Source organism: Sapajus apella, unplaced genomic scaffold (genome assembly GCF_009761245.1).
Source record: "Sapajus apella isolate SASKATOON/1434 unplaced genomic scaffold, GSC_monkey_1.0 scaffold58, whole genome shotgun sequence".
Lineage (NCBI taxonomy): Eukaryota > Metazoa > Chordata > Mammalia > Primates > Cebidae > Sapajus > Sapajus apella.
In genome coordinates, this window is record NW_022436998.1 from 6,144,337 (window position 1) to 6,164,121 (window position 19,785).

Sequence of the window (19,785 nt, forward strand, 5' to 3'; positions counted from 1 at the left end):
CTCAAGGTGGATATTAAAACTGAAAGCAGCGCTTAACTCTTCCTAGAGAATCTACATGAAAAAAACTCTGAAAATTTCACATTTAAAAAAAAAAGCTTCATAGAAGTCACTTTGATTTGCTAAAATAGCCAAAGGCCAGAACTGAGGGTATAAAAACTCTATTCAGAACAGATTCAAAACTGGTACACTGAAATCTTGATAATCTAGGGATGTAGGTTAGGGACATCTCCTTTTTCCATTGGTTTATCATTTCTCCAATTTCCCAATGGCTGCTTTATATCTCAATAATTTTAACCTAAAAGTATTGTAATTTTAGTTGGAAGGAATAAAATTAATTGCATCTAAATTCAGTGCAAATTTTTTAGTTAAAAAAAAACCAAAACCAGAACAACTTGAGACTATTTTCCATTATTCATTTTTTTCCACTTAATTATTTCTAGCTACTTAATAAACATTTGGGGATTGAATCTCTGAAGTTACAGATTTAAAATTTGAGAAAATATTTTTTCTCCTCTTCTAGTTTTTTTTTTTTTTTATTGAAGTCACTAGAGATAACAAACTTTTTTGTTATAAACTTTTTTTCCAACAAAAAAGATATTTTAGGTGACTAATAGATTGATGGTTAAATATCCTTACCAAAGTCAAATCATCTCTAACTAAAACGTGCTGTCTTTTGCAAACTACATAGTTAAGAGCTTAAGTATTAATAAATAATTTTGTACATCTGAGTGTTCCTGATCTAGGTATCAAAGGTTTATGTAGGATTATACTTACTACATAATATGAGAAATTTGCCAAAACTTAATCTGCAAAGTATTATGAAAAGCACAGATAAAGAGCACCATAATAATGGCCATACCATGTTAAAAAGTTACAACAGCTAGAATATTGCTATTTCTCAATGGATTATAGTATTTTAGTTAAAAAGAAAAAAGAAGAAAGTACAAGGTTCATCATAATGCATATAAAATTTTTAGCACAATGCATTGTACACAATAACTGTTCAATAAATATTAACTCTATAATAAACAATGGATTAAAACAATTAAAAAATAGAAGAACCCAAAATGGAGGGAAAAGCTTACAGCTAATTTCCTACAGTATGTATTTAAATGGAAAGTTGGAGCTCACAGAGAGCAGTAAGGAATTCTGCATTTTCTGGATCTATCTTTTGTGCCTTCTTATAGTACTCAGCAGCTTGCCTCTTTTCTCCTTCCAGCTTATAAACAAACCCTAGGGCACTTAAACTCTGCACATCTAAAGCATTGTAACAAAGTCTCTTGGTAGCCAATTTCTTCAGCGCACTTGTCAGTTTGGTGCGAAGGGGTGATCTGTCTTTGACCTTTAAGGCTTCTAAATAATGATGGATAGCAGTATTTTCTGATTTACAGTGAAATTCCTGAAAGCGGCCATAGTGGTAGTGGATCTGATGTTTGTGATCATCAGTTATGTTCTCCAGACAAAGGGCTTTCTGGAAAATGTCCTCAGCATTGCTATACTGGCCTCCTTCAGCATACATGTTGGCCAGGTCTGTGTAGGCAAATGCAAACATAGAGTCTTGTTCCATGGCTGCTTTGAAATGAAATATAGCAGATGTAATCAGTTCATCAACCTTCAGCTTATCCTTTCCTTTAGGTCTGTTGCGTGTGGCCTTCTTGATTTGGATCATTTGTGCTCTGTAGCAAAGTCCCATCTGGTGATGCAGGAAAGAAGAAGTTGGTGTCACCTCCAAGGCCTTTTTTAAAAGTTCGAGAGCCTTGTCCCAGGAATTTTTTCTCCTATAGAATTTGGCTGCATAACGAAGGACATAAGGCTGGGATGATATTTGGTCCAGGATTTCTTCAATATACTTTTCCCCTTCAGCTTCTGCATGTACATCTTGAAGCTTCAGTGCAAGAAAAACCTTAATGTAGCTGTCATCTGGGTTCAGGGTAACAGCCTTTCTCAAAGGCCCCAGAGAAAAGCTCTTTACAGACCCTTCTCTGTCAGAATCATCCAGCCGATACACTGTGATAGCATAGCCGATGTTAAATTCTGGATTGTCAGGTTCTACTTCCAGAGCCTTCTCAAAAGCTGCTTTAGCCTTTTGATAATATTTTCCTCCAAATTTCAAGAGTGCCCACCCTTTCTCACAGTCAATCTCAGGACACTCCAACTTGTAGATAGACGGACTGGACAATTTCTTGCAGACATTCCCTATCTTACCTGTATACTTCTGAACTTCTTCAAGCTGGTCCATGTGATAACACACCCAGGCATAGTTTCCCCAAGTGACCAAGCTTCGTACTTCTTCTTTGTCCGAGTGTTCTCGCTGGATTATTTCTTCTGCTTGTTCCAAGCAGTCCAAGGCATCTTTATTTTGGCCTTTTAGGTGTTTCACATAGGCCAATAGGTTATAAAGAGCAAGTCTAGATTTTGTGGTAAGAAATTCAAGCTGTTGCCCAATTGTATCTTCCACTTCAAACAGATCAATGTCTTCCTTAAGTAAATTCCATGTAAAATGACATTCTAATTCCAACAGAATGGCCTTCAAGGTGTCCTTAGGAATTTCACTGTCAAAGATAAAATACTTTTTAATTTTTGAAGAAATACAAGAAATAATTTTCTAAACCCTAAACATTGATCTTTGCATAACAATTTTATCCCTATTTGATTTTACAGGTAAAGCACTAGGTTCCCATAACTTTATACCAGAGCTTCTTCTATGAACAGTTATGTCCTAGAAATATTTCATTTAAATTCTTACTATTTATTGCAAAAACAGTTCTGGAGAGATGACAGAGCTTTCTATATTACATGTATCTCTTTCCTTTTGGCAATCAGTAAACCCTTTAAAATTAGGAATAAATATATACATATTCAGTAGTTAATATGAAAATTCCATTTTTGTATTATGAGTACTGATCCTGACTAGGAAACCTGGTAAAATTGTTCCTTGGTAATTGTTCCTTTCTCTAGTGTAACTGTAGCAAAAACATGAGCAAGACATGCTATGTCCTTAAAGCCTGGTCAAATCCACAACAATATGGCCTTACCAGCCCCCTGCCTGTCATAGAGTAAAACAAACATCTGCCTGTTTTGAAGGTCTCTACCAGCCCAGCCCAAAGAGGATGAGGAGGGCTGCTCAGGTATTATCAATGTGGCTGTAAGATCTCAAAGGGACATTCAGTCAGGTACTGAAGTGGTTTGTCCAGGCTCTTTGGAATTTATGTACAACTGGACACTGTGAGAATTTTTACTGTTTAAACTTTGTCTACTTAGTTTTGTAACTTTGTATCTGGGAAGCTGATAAGAGAGAAGGAATTGTACCAGAAGAGGTAACATTTATCTGTCGTAATTCTGTTCTTTTGCTAGGAAGAAGCATTCTTTCATTGTCCTTGGGGGACAGTCCCCAGTGGGGCTAAGCCGTGTTCCTCCCCGTCCTGCACATGTAGAGTGCACATCACCCCCTTTATCTGGTAGTTTTTTCCAAGCCCCTTGCTGATATCATTCTCCTTTCTTACAAATGTTAGATGTGTGGCTCTTAAACATTTTTAACTTATGAGAATAGTTAACATTTATTATGCACGTATTACGTGCTAAGCAGTCAATTGATAGGATTTATTATTGTCCTTTTCCACAGTCCCAAGAGATGGACACTATTAATTTTTACAGATAAGGAACAGACTCATAGAGTTTAAGAAACTTTTGGGGTCACTCAAGTAGTAGGAGCTTAGTCGGAATTTAGAACCAGGGACTATATGCTTTTAGAGCCCAAGAACTTAACCTCTCATTCCTGAACTCATTAAATGCAGAAGGTTCACTAACCACACGCAGGGCCGGGTGCTAGCCCCTGGGGATACAAAATGATTAAGAAAAGGACGCCATCATGCTGAATCAGTAAAGGAGACAGATAAAGAAATCCTCATAAAATAGCGGATTGGGTGGGAGGATAACAATCTTTGCGTGGTACAGAGGTAGCTCGGCGTAAGGGAGGAACTCAGACCCAGGAATCAGAAAGGCAAAATGGCAGTGGCTGGCGAATGTGACCCCTGGAGGGCTGCGGCGAAACCGCGTGTGACACACGGAGGGAATGGCAGCTGGAAGGAGAGGCACGCGACAGGGCCAAGGAGGCCGGTGTCACGTCCCAGCCGCCCCCGGAACCTCTCTGGGGGGTTCTGCAGACTGACGAGTTTCCCGGAGGCGGCGGCCGCGGGCCCAGCACGGTTACCGATGCCGCTGCCTAGGAGAGCCGTTGGGTAGTGCGGGTTGGAGAGGCCTCCCGGGGGACGTCGCCCGGCACACGCCCCGACGGTCCCGACCGCAGACGCCAGGGATGGGGTAGGCTCCCGGGGAGCATCGCCTGGTCCTCCTCCCTCATCGGCCTCCTCAGGCGCTCGGGAGGGACGGGACTCCGGGGAAGCATCCGCTCGGCCACCCTCCCCGGCAGGCCCGACCTCAGACGCCGCGGGCCAGGTCAGAGCGCCCGGGGGACGGGGTCCCCAACGCAGATGCCTGGCTGCCGCGCGCTGGGGGTTCGGCCCCTGAAGAGGCCGCAGCACTGCGCTGGAAATGAATGAAAGAAGCCCAGTTTGAAACAAAGGCCGACGCAAGGCTTGGGAGGAGAAGCGGTGGAAAGCCCTTACCTCATGATGGCAGAGCTCCGCAGGCCGTCCGGGCGGCGGGGTCCCTCGCGCTCTCTCTTCAGCACCGGGGACCGCGGGCAGCCGCGCTGCTGGCGGGCGGGCTGGCGTGTGCGCGTGCGCGCGCCAGCCAGGCGTCGGCAGCACTGGGACTCGGCCGGGCGGCGCGTCTTTGTTAGAGGAGGGACCCCAGCAGGAATAGGTAACTGGAAAAGGAATCTGATGCCCGAGCGCTCAGAAACCGAAACTTAAGAAATCGAAACTTAATGGAAGCTTCAGAAACCGAAACTTAAGAAATGGAAACTTAATGGAAGCTTCAGAAACCGAAGCTTAATGGAAGACCTCAAGAGCTGCGGCCAGACGTTTGCGGAGTCCAGGGTCTTTTTGGAGGTGAATTTGCAGCGGGGCCCATGCCCTTCTTGGTCTCGGCTCTTATCTGACTCTTTGAGTCCGCTGAGCTCGCGTGCTGCCCGCTTAGCTGTTTGTTTTTGAGTCAGGGTCTCATTCTGTCACCTAGTCCTGATCTTAAGCGATCCGCCTCTGCCAACCAAGGTTCTGGGATTACAGACGGAAACTGAAGTCCCTGCTTCTACTCCAGTCTTTTGATTCAATAAGCAACACTGCAATGCTATACATCTGTGCTGTTATTTCTGTTGGGTGTAATCTAGAGAAATTTGGAACTAAAATCTATATACATTTTAAGTTTGGACGGATATTGCCAAATAGCTTTAAAAATCCACTCCTAGCCACAATTGTAAGAGAGTGCTTCTCTTCCCTACCTTTGCCAAGGGTGCTTTGTATAATAAGGACCCAATAAAAGTGAGAGTGGTATTGGGAATCTAGGCAGAAAATGTCATGCAGCCATACATTAAACATTTTGTTTAATGAATTCATTCGGCAGATTTTGGGGAACAACTGTAAAAGCCAGACTTTGTTAAAAGTACTGTCAATATAACAAAGAAAACAGACACGGGCCTTACCCTTATTGAGTTAATGTCTGTATTCAAAACCTCAATAGCCTGTCCATAATTCATGTTTTGCATTGGTTTGGATTTTGTTGTTGTTGTTGTTGTTTTGAGACAGAGTCTTACTCTTTCACCCAGTTTGGAGTGCAGTGGTGAGATCACAGCTCACTGCAGCCTCAAACTCCAAAGCTCAAGCAATCTCCCACCTCAGCTTTCTGAGTGGCTGGGGCCGCAGGCGTGCACCACCCACGTCCTGCTAGTTATTTTATTTCTTGTGGAGACGGGGTTTTGCCATGTTGCCCAGGCTGGTCTCCAACACGTAGGCTCAAGAGATCTGCCCGCCTTGGCCTCCCAAAGTGCTGGGATTACAGACCTGAGCCACCATTCCTGGCCTGATTTTGTATTTTTAAAAACATATTGCATTGAAATATTGTCTACCTTGATCACTGAGCTTCTGGTACCCCACCTCCTAAGACTTAGTGCCTGTGGCAAGTGCCTCATTTAAGGCGACCACTTTTAACAGTTGTACTGTCTTATACAGAAACTGCTGGTCACATGTGGCTATTAAGGACCTGAAATTTTAATTTAATATAAATTCAGAAACTGATAAGTTAATAGAAAACTTTAAAGAATATTTGGAAAAAACTTAGGTGCACGAATCTACTTTTTTTAAGTTGCAAATTTTATAAAATCTAAATACAGAGCAAGTATTTCCAATGATTATCCTCAGCAAACTAACCCAGGAACAGAAAACCTAACGCTGCACGTTCTTGCTTATAAGTGGGAGCCGAATGATAAGAACACACGGACACAGTGGGGAGCAACACACACTAGGGCTTGTTGGAGGTGGGGGGTGGGTGGAAGGGAGAGCATCAGGAAGTATAGCTAAGGGATGCTGAGCTTAATACTTAGGTGATGGGATAATCTGTGCAGCAAACCACCATGGCACACGTTTACCCATGTAACAAACCTGAACATCCCGCACATGTACCCCTGAATTTAAAATAAAAGTTGGCCTGGTCGCGGTGGCTCATGCCTGTAATCCCAGCACTTTGAGAGGCTGAGGCAGATGGATCACAAGGTCAGAAGTTCAAAACCAGCCTGACCAACATGGTGAAACCCCATCTCTACTAAAAACACAAAAATTAGCTGGGTGTGGTGGCATGCACCTGTAGTCCCAGCTACTAGGGGGACTGAGGCTGGAGAATTGCTTGATCCCGGGAGGCGGAGGTTGCAGTGAGCCAAGATGGCACCACTGCACTCCAGCCTGAGCAACTGAGCTAGACTCCGTCTCAAAAAATAAAAATAAAAAAAAAAATAAATAATAAAGTTGAAGAAAAAATGTATTTCCAGCGAAAATTTAGCATTTAATTTGAGATGTGCCATAATCTCTTTCCTACCTTCTTAAGGACAATGGATGAAATCAATATCTATTGGAAGGAGTAAAAATATTACATGATTGAAGCAAAATGTGTTGGGAGCCCCAAATTTGGGGATTTTCTTGGGGTGCTCTGTGGTAGTAAGAATAATGCCCCCCCAATGGTATCCATGCCCAAATCCCCAGAACCTGTGAACATGTTACTTTACATAGCAAAAGAAACTTTGCAGATTTATTAAATCAAGGATTTGGGGATGGGGCGATTTTCCTTAATTATCCAGGTGGACCTGGTGGGTCCTTAGAAGAAAGAGGCAAAAGAGTCAGAGGAGGGAAGGAGATGTGAAGAAAGCAGTGAGAGAGATTTGAGGATGCTACACTGTTGATTTTGAAGATGGATGAAAGAATTCAGGCAGCCTCTGGAAGCTGGAAAAGACCATCCACCTAGAGCCTCTGGAGGATTGCAGCTGCATCAGTACCTTGACTTTGGCTCACTGAAACCCATTTGACTTCTGACCTCCAGAACTGTAAGACGATAAATCTGTGAAATTTTGAGTCACCAAGTTTGTGGAATTTGTTATAGCCACTACAGGAAACTAATATATTCTTCCCTAAAACATGTACAAGAATGAAAGATCAGTAACACTGCTTCTTTTCCTTTCTTATAATATTATTTGTTGTGCATTGCCTTTCAATAAAATGTGATTATTCATAATCAAAGGTAATTGTTACCAACAATCTCTGATTATTTAGCAATGCTTTCATGTAATATTTCTTGATTTAACTAGATTAATATCAGCAAATGACTTAGTAAATAGTGCTTTAAATAAAATGGTATAAAGCAAGATAAACTCTTTGGAACACTTTAACATTGAATTAAACTTAAAATGTCTTCATGAAGAAAGCTAACCTTTATTGACTGTATATGGCTATGTGTCTCTCACTAGATTGTAAACTGCATGAGGTTTGGGAAGAATATTTGCCTGTTTATTACAATATTTTTGGTTTCTTGCACTGAAAGCTATTTCTTGATAGTGTTGATATAAAATCATGAGCTGTATACGTTTGGAGAGAACTTTTTTTTTTTGAGGCAGAGTCTTGTTCTATCACCCAGAATGGAATGCAGTGGCACAATCTTGATTCACTGCAGCCTCGAACTCCCCGGTTCCAGCAATCCTGAGTAGCTGGAACTGGAGCTACAGGCGCATGCCACTACATCCAGCTAAGTTTTTACATTTTTTGTAGAGAGGGTTGGTTTTGCGATTGCCCAGACTGCTCATAAACTCCTGGTTCAGGTGATGTGCCTGCCTCGACCTCCTGAAATGTTGGGATTACAGGCGTGAGCCACCGCAGGCTCTTCTTCCACAACCTGTAGCCTGGGAAGCAGAGCCTCCCACAGCGACCAAAAGGAGGCACTTGGAGAGAGGGAGGGTATTACAGAAGTTTTATGCTTAATGGATTGTTTAGACATACACATTTAACAGGCTGTGGGGGGCTGTGAATATTCATGAGGGGCAGTCACACAAGAGTGGTATGCAAACATGTATATTACATGCATTCTGTGTTCACTTTGTGGTGGAGACTTAACATTATAATGCAGGAAAATAGGCTTTATATGTCAAAAGGTGAAACAGAGGACATAGAAGCAACCTGTGTGAGCTTCCATGGACTGGCCAGAACCAGTCTGTGGGAGGTGGTCACTTATTAGGAGGGAAGGCTGGTGAGTTGTCTTGTGGAAACCGTGAGAGGGGAGCAGAGTCTGGCTATGGCGCTAGGTAGAGTCAGCCAAGGAGTGAGTCTTCTGTTCTTTGCTTTCCAGGGATTTCTGTTTAACTCAGGGAAAAAAGTCCAATGGCAGTTAGCAAGGGAGGGAAAATAAAGAGGTGTGACTGATCTCTCATCTTGTCATGGTTGGGAAACTTAGTTTTTAAGGTTTCTGGGGTCTCCTTGACCCCAGCAAGAAGAGCGGGTCTGTTCCGTTCGTAAAGGAGCTAAGAATTTTATTTCACAATAAAATGAATGAATCAAACATTTAGTTTAATTAAGTCCAGTATTTTATTTCCTACAGAGTTACCTAATATTTTTCTCTACTAAATAGCACTCATACAAATGGTTTCTCTTTCCTACATGCACACACACATTCTGTTTCACTAATTGTTGAATGCAACTAATATTTTATTAGATTTGAGTAATTGTTCAAGAATTACATCATTACAGTGAATTATAATGTTTCTGAAAAGAGTAAGCAGAAAAGATGATTAGTACATGTTAGCATAAAAACAAATGAAATGTGAAAGTGGCTGATATTTGGGTGCCTAAGGACCTTGTCCCACAGAGTTCTCAAAGTCAGCAGCCAGTCTCAGGGCCTGCTCATAGTACTCCAGGGCTTCATTCATTTTTCCTTTCAATTTGTACACAAACCCGAGGAGGCTCAAGCTTTCCAGGTCTAATGCATTTCTCTGAAGTTTCCTTAAAACCAATTTCTTCAAAGAATAGATACTTTTATCCCTTGCTAATGATGCCTGTTCTATTTTTATAGCTTTTAAATAATGGATAATTGCATTGACCTCAGATTTCTTTTGATATTCCTGAAAGCGGCCATAGTGCAAATGTATGTCTTGCATTGTTTCTTCTACTACTGGGTTCGTGCGTAACAGTTTTTGAAAAATTTCCTCAGCTTTCCTGTGATTGCCCGCTTCTATATGCATTCTTGCCAGATCTAGAAGAGCCACTTCAAATGTGGGCTTTTTTTCCACTGCAGATTCAAAATAAAATATGGCCGATCTTATCATTTTGTCTACCCTTTCTCTGTTCTGCCCTCTAGGCTGCCCTTTTGTAGCTTCCTTGATTTGGATCATTTGTGCTTTGTAGCAAAGCCCTATCTGGTGATGCAGCAAGGCAGAAGTGGGTGTTGCCTGCAAGGCCATTTTTAAGAGCTGAAGAGCTTTATCCACAGAGCCTTTTCTTCGATAAAACTTGGCTGCATATCGAAAGACATAGGTCTGTGAAGACATACTGGTCAGAGCTTCTTCAACATACTTTTCTCCTTCAGCTTCCTGTCCTTCATCCTGAAGCTTCAGGGCAAGAAGAACCTTAATATATCCATTGTCTGGATTTAGACGGACAGCCTGCCTTAGGGGAAGCAAAGAAAATGGCTTGTGATCTTTTGTTGCAAATTTAAAGCCGTCCAGGCGATAGGTAGAGATTGCGTACCCAGCACTGAATTCAGCGTTTTCAGGGTCCACTTCAAGAGCCTTTTCAAAGCAGGCCTTGGCCCGTTCATAATTCTTTCCTCCACACTTCAGCAAGGCCCATCCTTCCTCACAGTCTATTTCTGGACATTCCATCCTATAGCGGAAGGGATTTGAAAACTTCTTGCAAATGTTTTCCACCTTGTCCAGGTAAGTCTGGGCTTCTGCCAGTTTGCCCATGTGGTAATATACCCAGGCAAAGTTGCCCCAGGTCACCAGACTTCTCACATCTGCTTGGTTGGCATGTTCTTTCTGGATTAAGTCTTCAGCTTCTTTTAAGCTCTCCAGGGCTTCCTCATTCTGGTCTTTCAGGTGTTTCACATAGGCTAGTAGGTTGTGTATTCCCACATTGTATTTGGTGTCTAGGAATTCAATCTGGTCCAAGACTCTGTTTTCTAAATCGGGTATTTCATCATCCTCAACTGATATCTCCCATGTAAAGTGACATCTCAACTGCTCCAGACTATCCTTGACCTGATGATCATCAGCATTTGTACTGTGAAAACAAAACAGATTTTCTTTGTTAGGTGAAGAACAGCCAAAAGAAAAAAAAACAGATAAAATACCTTGTATTTTAGTGCTGCTTCTTGAAAGGATCACATTTACTTAGATTTCATTAAAGGTCATGTACTTAAGTTATTTATGGACAGTTGATGTAGTTTGCTTAGCTTCATATGCTGGCTAGAGCAGTTTCCAGCCAAGTAACTATTCTGTACTTAAGAGTCCCATTTGTAAAATGGAGATAATGATAGTATTTATCACATTGGCTTTGGTGAGGATTAATAAACTTATATGTGTAAAGCATTTAGAGCATATTATATGCTATATAAGAGTATAAGAGTTTCTTATTTTAATATTAAGATAATTAGGACAGAGGTCAGTTAGAAATGCAGAGCCTTAGGAAACACTGACTTTAGAACCTTACTCTGCATGTAATGCAACAAATTAAGACCACATGAAAAAGATAATATTTGATCACGGTTTTTTTTTTTAACTTGAAAATAATTATAGATTCACGGAAAGTTGCAAAGGCAGTACAGAGATCCAGTGTATCCTTCAATTTCTGCAATGATTATATCTTACACAACTATAATACAGAAGTTCAAAACTAGAAAATTGATGTTGGTACAACAATGCTTTTGTATAGTGCTATGACATTTTTTCACATGAGTAAACCTATGAGACCACAAATATTGGTGAGGATGTAGAGAAACTGAAACACTTGTGCACTGCTAGTAAGAATGTAAAAAGAGGCAAGTGCTGCGAAAAATGTTATGGTAATTCCTCAGAAAAATTAACCATAGAATTACCATTTGATCCAGCAATTCCGCTTTTGGTTTTATACCCAAAAGCAGGAACTCAAGCAGATATTTATATGACCATATTCATAGCACCATTATTCACATAGCAAAAGGTAGGAGCAACGTAAGTGTCCATTAATGGATGAATGGATAAACAAAATGTGGTATATACATACAATGGAATATTCAGCCTTAAAAAGGAAAAGACATTCTGATACATGTTACTACATGGATAAATCTTGAAGATATTATGCCAAGTGAAATAAGCCAGTCACAAAAGGACAATACTGTATGATTCAATTTATTTAAGACACCTAGAGTAGCCACTTTCATAAAGACAGGAAGCAGAATAGTGATTACCAGGGACTGGGGTTTTGGGTCTGTCCCACAGACCCTGGCTGATGGATGAAATGAGTACTCAGACACAGGTATGCAGTGTAAGAGCAGCTAGGCTCTAATGCCTGGCTCTAATGGCCAGAGAACAGCCCTGAGAAGCTGGAGCTGCTTGCTTTTGTTCAGTGCAGGCGCAATGCCAAAAACCTGGAGCCATCACAACCTGTAGGTAATTAACATTTATTGTTCCACTTTCAGGGAACGAACAGGTTTGCGGATGATCAATGGTCAGTTCCTGGTGAATATAAGTAGACAAGCCTGTTTAAGATAAATTCCCCTACACTCCTTTGAGCCTACTCCTTGCCCTCTGCCTCAGGGTTATAGAACAGATGCCTTCAGCTATTCTCCCCTGGGGCTCTGCAGAACCTTCCAGCCTTTCAGAAGGTTTGCATACTTTCCCTATAGTTTTTCCCACCACTCTGACCAATCCCCAACACTGGGAGAGGAGAGAATAGGAAATTATTGTTTAATGAGTACAGAGTTTCAGTTTAGGAAGATGAAAAATTTCTGGAGATGGATGGTGGTCATAGTTGCATAATAAAGTAAATGTATTTAATGTCATAGAACTGTACACTTAAAAATGGTTAAAATGGTCAATTTTATGTTATATATATTTTACCATAATAAAACAATGTATGATTTACTTATGGCAAAGATGCTGTAAACAAGGTAAATAAAAATGTGGAAAATGTTTGTAATACGGAGAAGATTCTCATCTATGATATATAAAGTTTTTTTGCAAATTGGTATAGTTCAACAGAAAAACAGAAATGGATATGAATAGATAATTTGTAGAAGAGCAAATATAAATGACTAATAAACATGAAAAAATATGCTCTGGATGGGCACAGTGGCTCATGCCTATAATCCTAGCACTTTGGGAGGCCAAGGCAAGAGAGTTGCTTGAGGCCAGACATTTAAGATCAGTCTGGGCAACATGGCAAGACCCTGTCTCTATAAAAAGAAAATAGATGCTCTAAGCCTCTAGCCATTAGAGAAATGCAAATTAAAGACGTAATAATTTACAACTTTATTCCACTCAGATTGGCAAGAGTTTAAATGGATGAGGATACAATTTCTGAAGCCATGAATTATTATGGTCTTCAAGATCAATCTGATGATAGTCATTAAAATTGAAAAAATACATTTCCTTCAACAAAGTAATTCCACTCCTTGGAATCTATCTCCCAGAAAAAAACCACCAGTACATAAGGATATATGCTCAAGAATATTCATTACCAACACTGTATATATTAGCAACAAACTGGAAATATTAATAGAGAATGGTTAAATAAATTACGGAATATCTATACCATAGAATATTATGTAGCCACTAGACTGCATGAATTAGATCAAAACTAGTTGAGTTGGAAGAACTTTCATAATGTACAGTTAATCAAGAAAAGTGAATTGTAAAGAAGTGTCTGAAACATGACCCTATTTTTTATTTTCTGAAGAGCCAAATCCTTATATATTTGTCTATAATTACTCATGTATGGAGAAATATATGTAAGTACACTTATAGCTGATCAACAAAAAGACATGCAACCCAACTTAAAAATGGGAAAAGGACATGAGTAGATAATTCTCCAAAAAGAATCACAAAGCACTAGCAAACGCATGAAAAGATGCTCAACATCATTAGGCACTAGAAAAACGCTAACCAAAACCTTGTCACTTTTTACCCAGTAAGTTGGCTATAATAATAATTTTAAAAAAGGAAAATAAGTGAACAAGTGTTGACAAGTGCTCTGGTTTGGATACAGTTCAATTGTCCCCACCAAATCTCCTACTGAAATTTGATCTCTAGTGTCACAATTTTGGAGGTAGGGCCTAGTGTGATGTGTTTGGGTCATAGAGGTAGATCTCTCATGAATGACCTGGTGCCATTCTAGTAGTAGTGAGTAAATTCTAATTCTCATGACACTGGATTTTTTCTTAGGGGAATGGATTAGTCCTTCGAGTATAGGTTGTTATAACACCAGGATGCCTCCTGGGTTTAGTCCCTCTTTGCATATGCTGCCGCTTTGACCTTCTCCAGCGTGTTTTGACATAGCACCAAAGCCCTCACCAGAAGCTCAGAAGATGTCATCACCATGCTTCTTGTATAGCCTGCAGAACTGTGAGCTAAATAAACCTCTTTTCTTGATAAACTGCCCAGCCTTAGGTATTCTTCTATAGCAACACAAAAAGAACTAAGACAACAAGGATGAGGAGAAATTGAAACCCTCATACATTGCTGGTGGGAATGTAAAATGATGCAGCTGCTGTGAAAAACAATGTGGTGGTCCCTTAATAAGTTAAATGTAGTATTATCATATGACACACTCCTAGGTATACATTTCTGGGTATGTTCCACACCTGGATATATATTTGAAATAATTAAAAACAGGCATTCAAACAAAAACTTGCACACAGATGTTCACAGCAGCACTACTCATAATAGCCAAAAAATGGAAACAAGTCAAATATTCATCAACTGATGGACAGAAAAATGTAATATATGAAGTGGAATATTATGTAGCCATAAAAAGGAATGAAGTACTGATACATGACACAACATGGATAAACTTTGACAACACTACACTAAATGAGAAAAACTGATCCAAAAGGTCACTGTTGTAGTTTTTTTTTTTTCTTTCCTAATTTGGTCTTGAGGTCTTTCTCATGAGAGTGGCTGCAATCTACAGTCCTGCCTTGAAAGAGCTCCAGGATATTTGGCCATGGATATTTACAATGTGCCTTTATTGGGATAATTATTTTGATGAACAGCCTAATGCCTAAGTGTGTGATCTATGTCTAGGTGCTCCCTCTTATAGGAAACTTGTTTATACCTGGCAGATGCCCTTGTGGCTCTTGCCTGACCTGTGTTTAGTTTATGTCTACCAAGATAGCCACTCTCTTGGAAAGCCATGACCTGGAAAGAAATTGGGTTTGAGTGTGTTGGTCAGGTGAGATACAAAGGAGGCAACTGAAAAAAAAAGCATGTGAAATAACAGAAGCAGCTTACTACTTACAGATCCAGAGAGAGGAGGGCAATATGCCTTGCAGGGCCGATGGGAAAGGGGGAGCCACTGAGGAGATGCATGCTCAACAAGCAAGTGGGGAATGTGGGCCCAAGCCTTTATGGGAGGCCAGGGCATTACCTAGGTGAGTTTTCTGCGGAGAGTTCTAATTGGTGGGTTTAAAGCAAGCAGGTGGAAGTTTTGCCAAGGGGTCATGCTGTGACTGAGACATGGTCACTATAGCACTAGCACATCCGCCTGGTCCATGTGAGGTCAGGGTGGGGTCAGTGGGGCAAATCAAATAGGTCATACCCTGCTATGCTATAGGAAAGTGATATCTGGATCAGTCACATTGAGGAATTGGAAAAAGGTGGAGAACGAGAAACTGTGTCCAGGGCGACTGAACCCTGCTTCTGGTATGAGAAAGTTCGACTTAATATTAAAAAATTGATGCTTAGGAAATATAAAATTATAAGAATTCAATATAGCCACATAGTATGTGTTTCCATTTATATGAAATATCCACAATAGGCAAATTCATAGAGACAGAAAGCAGATTAACAGTTGCTGGGGACTGGGGAAAGGGGTGAGTAGAGAGAAACTACTTAATGGGTATGAAGTTTCTCCACATAGTGAGAAAAATATTCTTGAACTAGATAGTGATGATGATTGCAGAGTAGTATCATGAATATTCTAAATACTACTAAATTGTATACTTTATAGTAATTAAAATGGTAAATTTTATTTTACATGTATTTTATCATAATAAAAAAAAACCACATTGCTAACCTGAATAAAATTCTACAAATTATATATACATAAATATATATATATATGTATTTTTTTCTGTAGTACATGTTGACATAAACAAAAGCAGAAAAACATAAAAGCAAATTAATTTGCCATCTGAAATAATCTCATGAGCCCCCATTGGCACATTGATTTAATGGTTTGATGAAATATTGAATGAGAGATCATGGTCCATATCTCAAAGCTACCACTTATTGTCTGTGTGATCTTAACATTTCTAAATCTAAGATTCCTTATTGCAAAATCAGGATCATACAGCCATGCTCTGCATAATTATATTTTAGTCCATGAAGGACCACATATCTGGTGGTGGTCCTGTAAGATTTTAATACCATATTTGTACTGTACCATTTCTATGTTTAAATATGTTTAGATAAACAAATAATTGCCATTGTGTTGCAACTGCCTACAGGATTCAGTACAGTAACATGCTGCTCAGGTTTATAGCCTCGGTGTGTAGTAGGTTATACCGTCTAGGTTTGATGTTTGCAAAATGATGAAATTGCCTAACAACTAAATTTCTCAGAGTGTATCCCCATTGTTACGCGATGCATGACTGTATAAGTACCTGCCTCATAAGGATCTTTTGAAAATTAAATGCAATAATTTACATAATACTTTTAGAAGCCAGGCTAGCACTTAATAAGCATTCAGGAAGTGATAACTACTATAACATTTATTATTGTTATTATTTAAATTATCACTACCAACTGCATCTGTTTACAAAGGAAGGTTGATCATAGGCCTGTAATGTGCATTTTCTGGAATTTTTACTCCTTCAAAATTTTGCCCACTGGAGCACTGAGGGGGAAATTTACAAATTAGTATCAAGTAATGTTTTTTTTTTTTTTTTTTGAGATCGAGTCTCTGAGATTGGGATCATTTTTCTCCCTTCCTGGAAAACTTTTCCCTTTTCCTTCCCCTTCATTGGGCTATAGCATGAAGTAAGCTTCCTCAAGTTCATGCTAACAAAAATAAAAATCCATTAATTCAATAATGTATGTGTGAATGTGCACACACATGCGTGCACACATTCAGTCCATAAGCAAATACTCAAATTGAGAAATTAGAAAACCTGACCTCACTGAGATCAAACCCGTTAAAATTGAATTTAATTACCATTTTTTCAACAACTTTAGACATTATGGCAGAGAAGCAAAGAAATCCTTACCTCATGATTGCTGTGAAGTAGGTAGCCGTTCTGCAGTGTTTTGATTAGCCAGGTTCCTCTGAGATCCGGCTATTCTGTCTTGCGGATTTTCAGTGAAGTTCAAACCCCAAGACAGGGTTATATAAGGGAGCCAAACAACAACAAATGGTGTAAGCTCTGGGTGTGTCCCTGCAAACTGGAAACCGTGAGGGAAACGGAAAGTAGAAAGTGAAACTAAAGCTAGTGAATTCCTGCAGGGGGCGTGGAAATGAAATTTGAACAGTGATTGATTTCTTTGTTCTCTGTTGATAAAATAACTGAAAGGAGGCTGGTGAAATCTGTCTTACTGATGTGCTAATTTCTCTCTCCAGATCTTGCAGAAAGCTGGAAGCTAGGAGATGTTAGTGCAGAGTCCACTGAACCTAGAGCAGGAGACCTATGAAAATTGGGCACGTGAACTTTCAAAAGTAATGCAACCCCAGCTGCATTTTGCTCATCTGGCACCAGAGATTGTTCATTTCATGATATGAAATTCTGTAAATGAAAATTGGGCACGTGAACTTTCAAAAGTAATGCAACCCCAGCTGCATTTTGCTCATCTGGCACCAGAGATTGTTCATTTCATGATATGAAATTCTGTAAGTCTCTGAACAGGAATCTTAGCCTAAATTTACTGCCATTCTCTTGTAATTGTGTAAGGGATTCTTCCTGCCCATTGCATAAAGAAAAAGTTTAATAGACAGGAGGCTGGAGAGGGAGTTAGTACTTAAATCATCTCCTCCAAAGCTCGGGGGTTGGGGGTGGGGGTGGGGGTGGGTAGGTTTGCTGTTGATTGGTTGGGATGGAGATGAAATTATAGAGGGTGGAAGCTGTCCCCCAGCACACTGAGTAGCTTCTGGGTGGGGTCACAGCAGTGGGGTTGGTGGGTTCAGGTGAAGCCATGAGTGTCAGACATGGAAAAAAACCCTAAAAAGATATCTCAAAAGGCCAGTTTACAATAGTGGTGTTATCTTCAGGAATGATTGGTGATCTATATCTACGCCTTAGCAAAATCAGACTCCTCTCCTCCCTCAGCTAGACAGACTTTCACTAGCTTTACACAAGTGGTTGAGTTTTGGTAAGGCCTATTATCATCTAAACTACAGCTTGAATGTCTTTCACAATTGACTCAGCCCAAAACCCCAGAAATAATTGGGAAAAAAAGTGAGATGGGGGGTGGGCTAGTTCACCTTACTTTTATAATTTTTCTCATTGATGTAATTTTTGCAAAGGCATTTTCACTCTGAGCAGTTGTGTCTTCCTAACAATGCAGGATATTTTCTTGACTCCTTCACAGGACTCGTGACAGGGGTGCCTTGTTTACTCAGCCCACCATGCTCAACGCCTTGCTTGAAGGAGCATGTGAGTGAATGACTGCAGGAACTGAAGTTATCAAGTGCAGGAACCTGCTGCTTTAGCAAGAATAAGTGCAGGAACCAGCCAATCTGGCAGCAGTGAACTCCCTATGGCAGTGTCCAGGTGGGGTGCCTGTGACACCAAGGCCCCAGAGGCCATGTTACGATGCTCTCTTCTCTCTGCTGTCCACAGAGAGCATTGTGTTATCAACTCAGTGTGCCCTCTGCCTTGTTGATTGGCGCAGCTGCCTTCTACTAGTAAGGGCAAAGGGTCTGTAATTCCAGCACTTTGGGAGGCTGAGGCAGGTGGATCATGAGGTCAGGAGATTGAGACCATTCTGGCCAACATGGTGAAACCCTGTCTCTACTAAAATACAAAAAATTAGCTGGGCATGGTGGTGCACACCTGTAGTCCCAGTTACTCAGGAGGCTGAGGCAGGGGAATTGCTTGAACCCAGGAGGCGGAGATTGCAGTAGTCGGAGATCGCACCACTGCTCTCCAGCCTGGCAACAGAGCCAGACTCCATCTCCAAAAAAAAAATATTGTCCAGGTGCACTGGCTCATGCCTGTAATCTCAGCATTTTGGAAGGCTGAGGTGGGAGAATCACTTGAGCCCAGGTGTTGTAGACCAGCCTGGACAACATAATGAGACCCCCAACTCTACAAAAACAACTAAGAAAAACAAAAGCTGGGTGTGGTGGTGTGTGTCTGTGGTCCCAGCTACTCAAAAGGCTGAGGTGGGAAGCTCACTTGAGCCCAGGAGGTAAAGGATGCAGTGAGCCATGATCACACCACTGCACTCCAGCCTGGGCGACAGAGTGAGACCCTGTCTCAAATAATAACAACAGCCACAGTAATAAAGAAAAATAATACTTCCTTAAAAAAAGAAAGCTACCTACTTTGTCTTTTAAAATAAGAAGCAGAAGTGGAGCAGGTGCAAGAATGTTTCCCTCTAGGAAACACTTAAGTGGGCACACTGCCAGACTGAAACAGTTTCTGCTCAACTCCCTGCCAGGCTCATCTTCCATATCAGCTCTCACCAACTCTGCAAGCTTCCACCGAGAATTCAACAACTAGTTAGAAAGTTGTACACAAATAAGAATTTCTGAATTAATAAGTCAGGTTTTGTCATACACTCAGATATAAGATCAGCCATAAGCAAATACTGAAATGGATGAATTAGAAAAAACATCTCCTTTTAGGGAGCAAGATGTCTTTGGAATTCTTATGGAAAAAGAAAAGGGTTTTAATTTGCCAGTGCACCAGATAGCATGCAGAAAAATAAACAAAATTATCATCTTGCCATTGCTGTGAATTTGGCAGCAGTCTTGGTTCTATGGGGCTCTGGCCCAGGCTGATTAAGTATTCAGAATCTTGCCCAGTGTCTCTTTGGGATAAACAGACCCATGAGGGACATAGAATAGAACAACATTAAGGAAAGAAAAGGTCAATCCTGTGTGTGGGTGGGTGGGTGTGTGTGTGTGTGTGTGTGTGTGTGTGTGTGTGTGTGTGTGTGTG

The 19,785-nt window shown here is 40.6% G+C and overlaps 2 protein-coding genes across 2 annotated transcripts; both read right to left on the bottom strand.

Moving 5' to 3' along the window:
• Positions 1-374: 374 nt before the first annotated feature.
• Positions 375-4,902, bottom strand: IFIT5 (interferon induced protein with tetratricopeptide repeats 5). Its single transcript, XM_032245583.1, has 2 exons — positions 4,626-4,902; positions 375-2,552 (listed from the first exon to the last, which is right to left on the bottom strand). The coding sequence occupies exons 1-2, from the start codon at positions 4,628-4,630 to the stop codon at positions 1,109-1,111; spliced, it is 1,449 nt and encodes a 482-aa protein (XP_032101474.1). The 5' UTR covers positions 4,631-4,902; the 3' UTR covers positions 375-1,108.
• Positions 4,903-8,945: 4,043 nt separating this feature from the next.
• On the bottom strand, positions 8,946-17,074 carry LOC116528354 (interferon-induced protein with tetratricopeptide repeats 1). Its single transcript, XM_032245584.1, has 2 exons — positions 16,894-17,074; positions 8,946-10,709 (listed from the first exon to the last, which is right to left on the bottom strand). Exons 1-2 carry the CDS (start codon positions 16,896-16,898, stop codon positions 9,278-9,280), a joined length of 1,437 nt encoding a protein of 478 aa, XP_032101475.1. The 5' UTR covers positions 16,899-17,074; the 3' UTR covers positions 8,946-9,277.
• Positions 17,075-19,785: the final 2,711 nt, after the last annotated feature.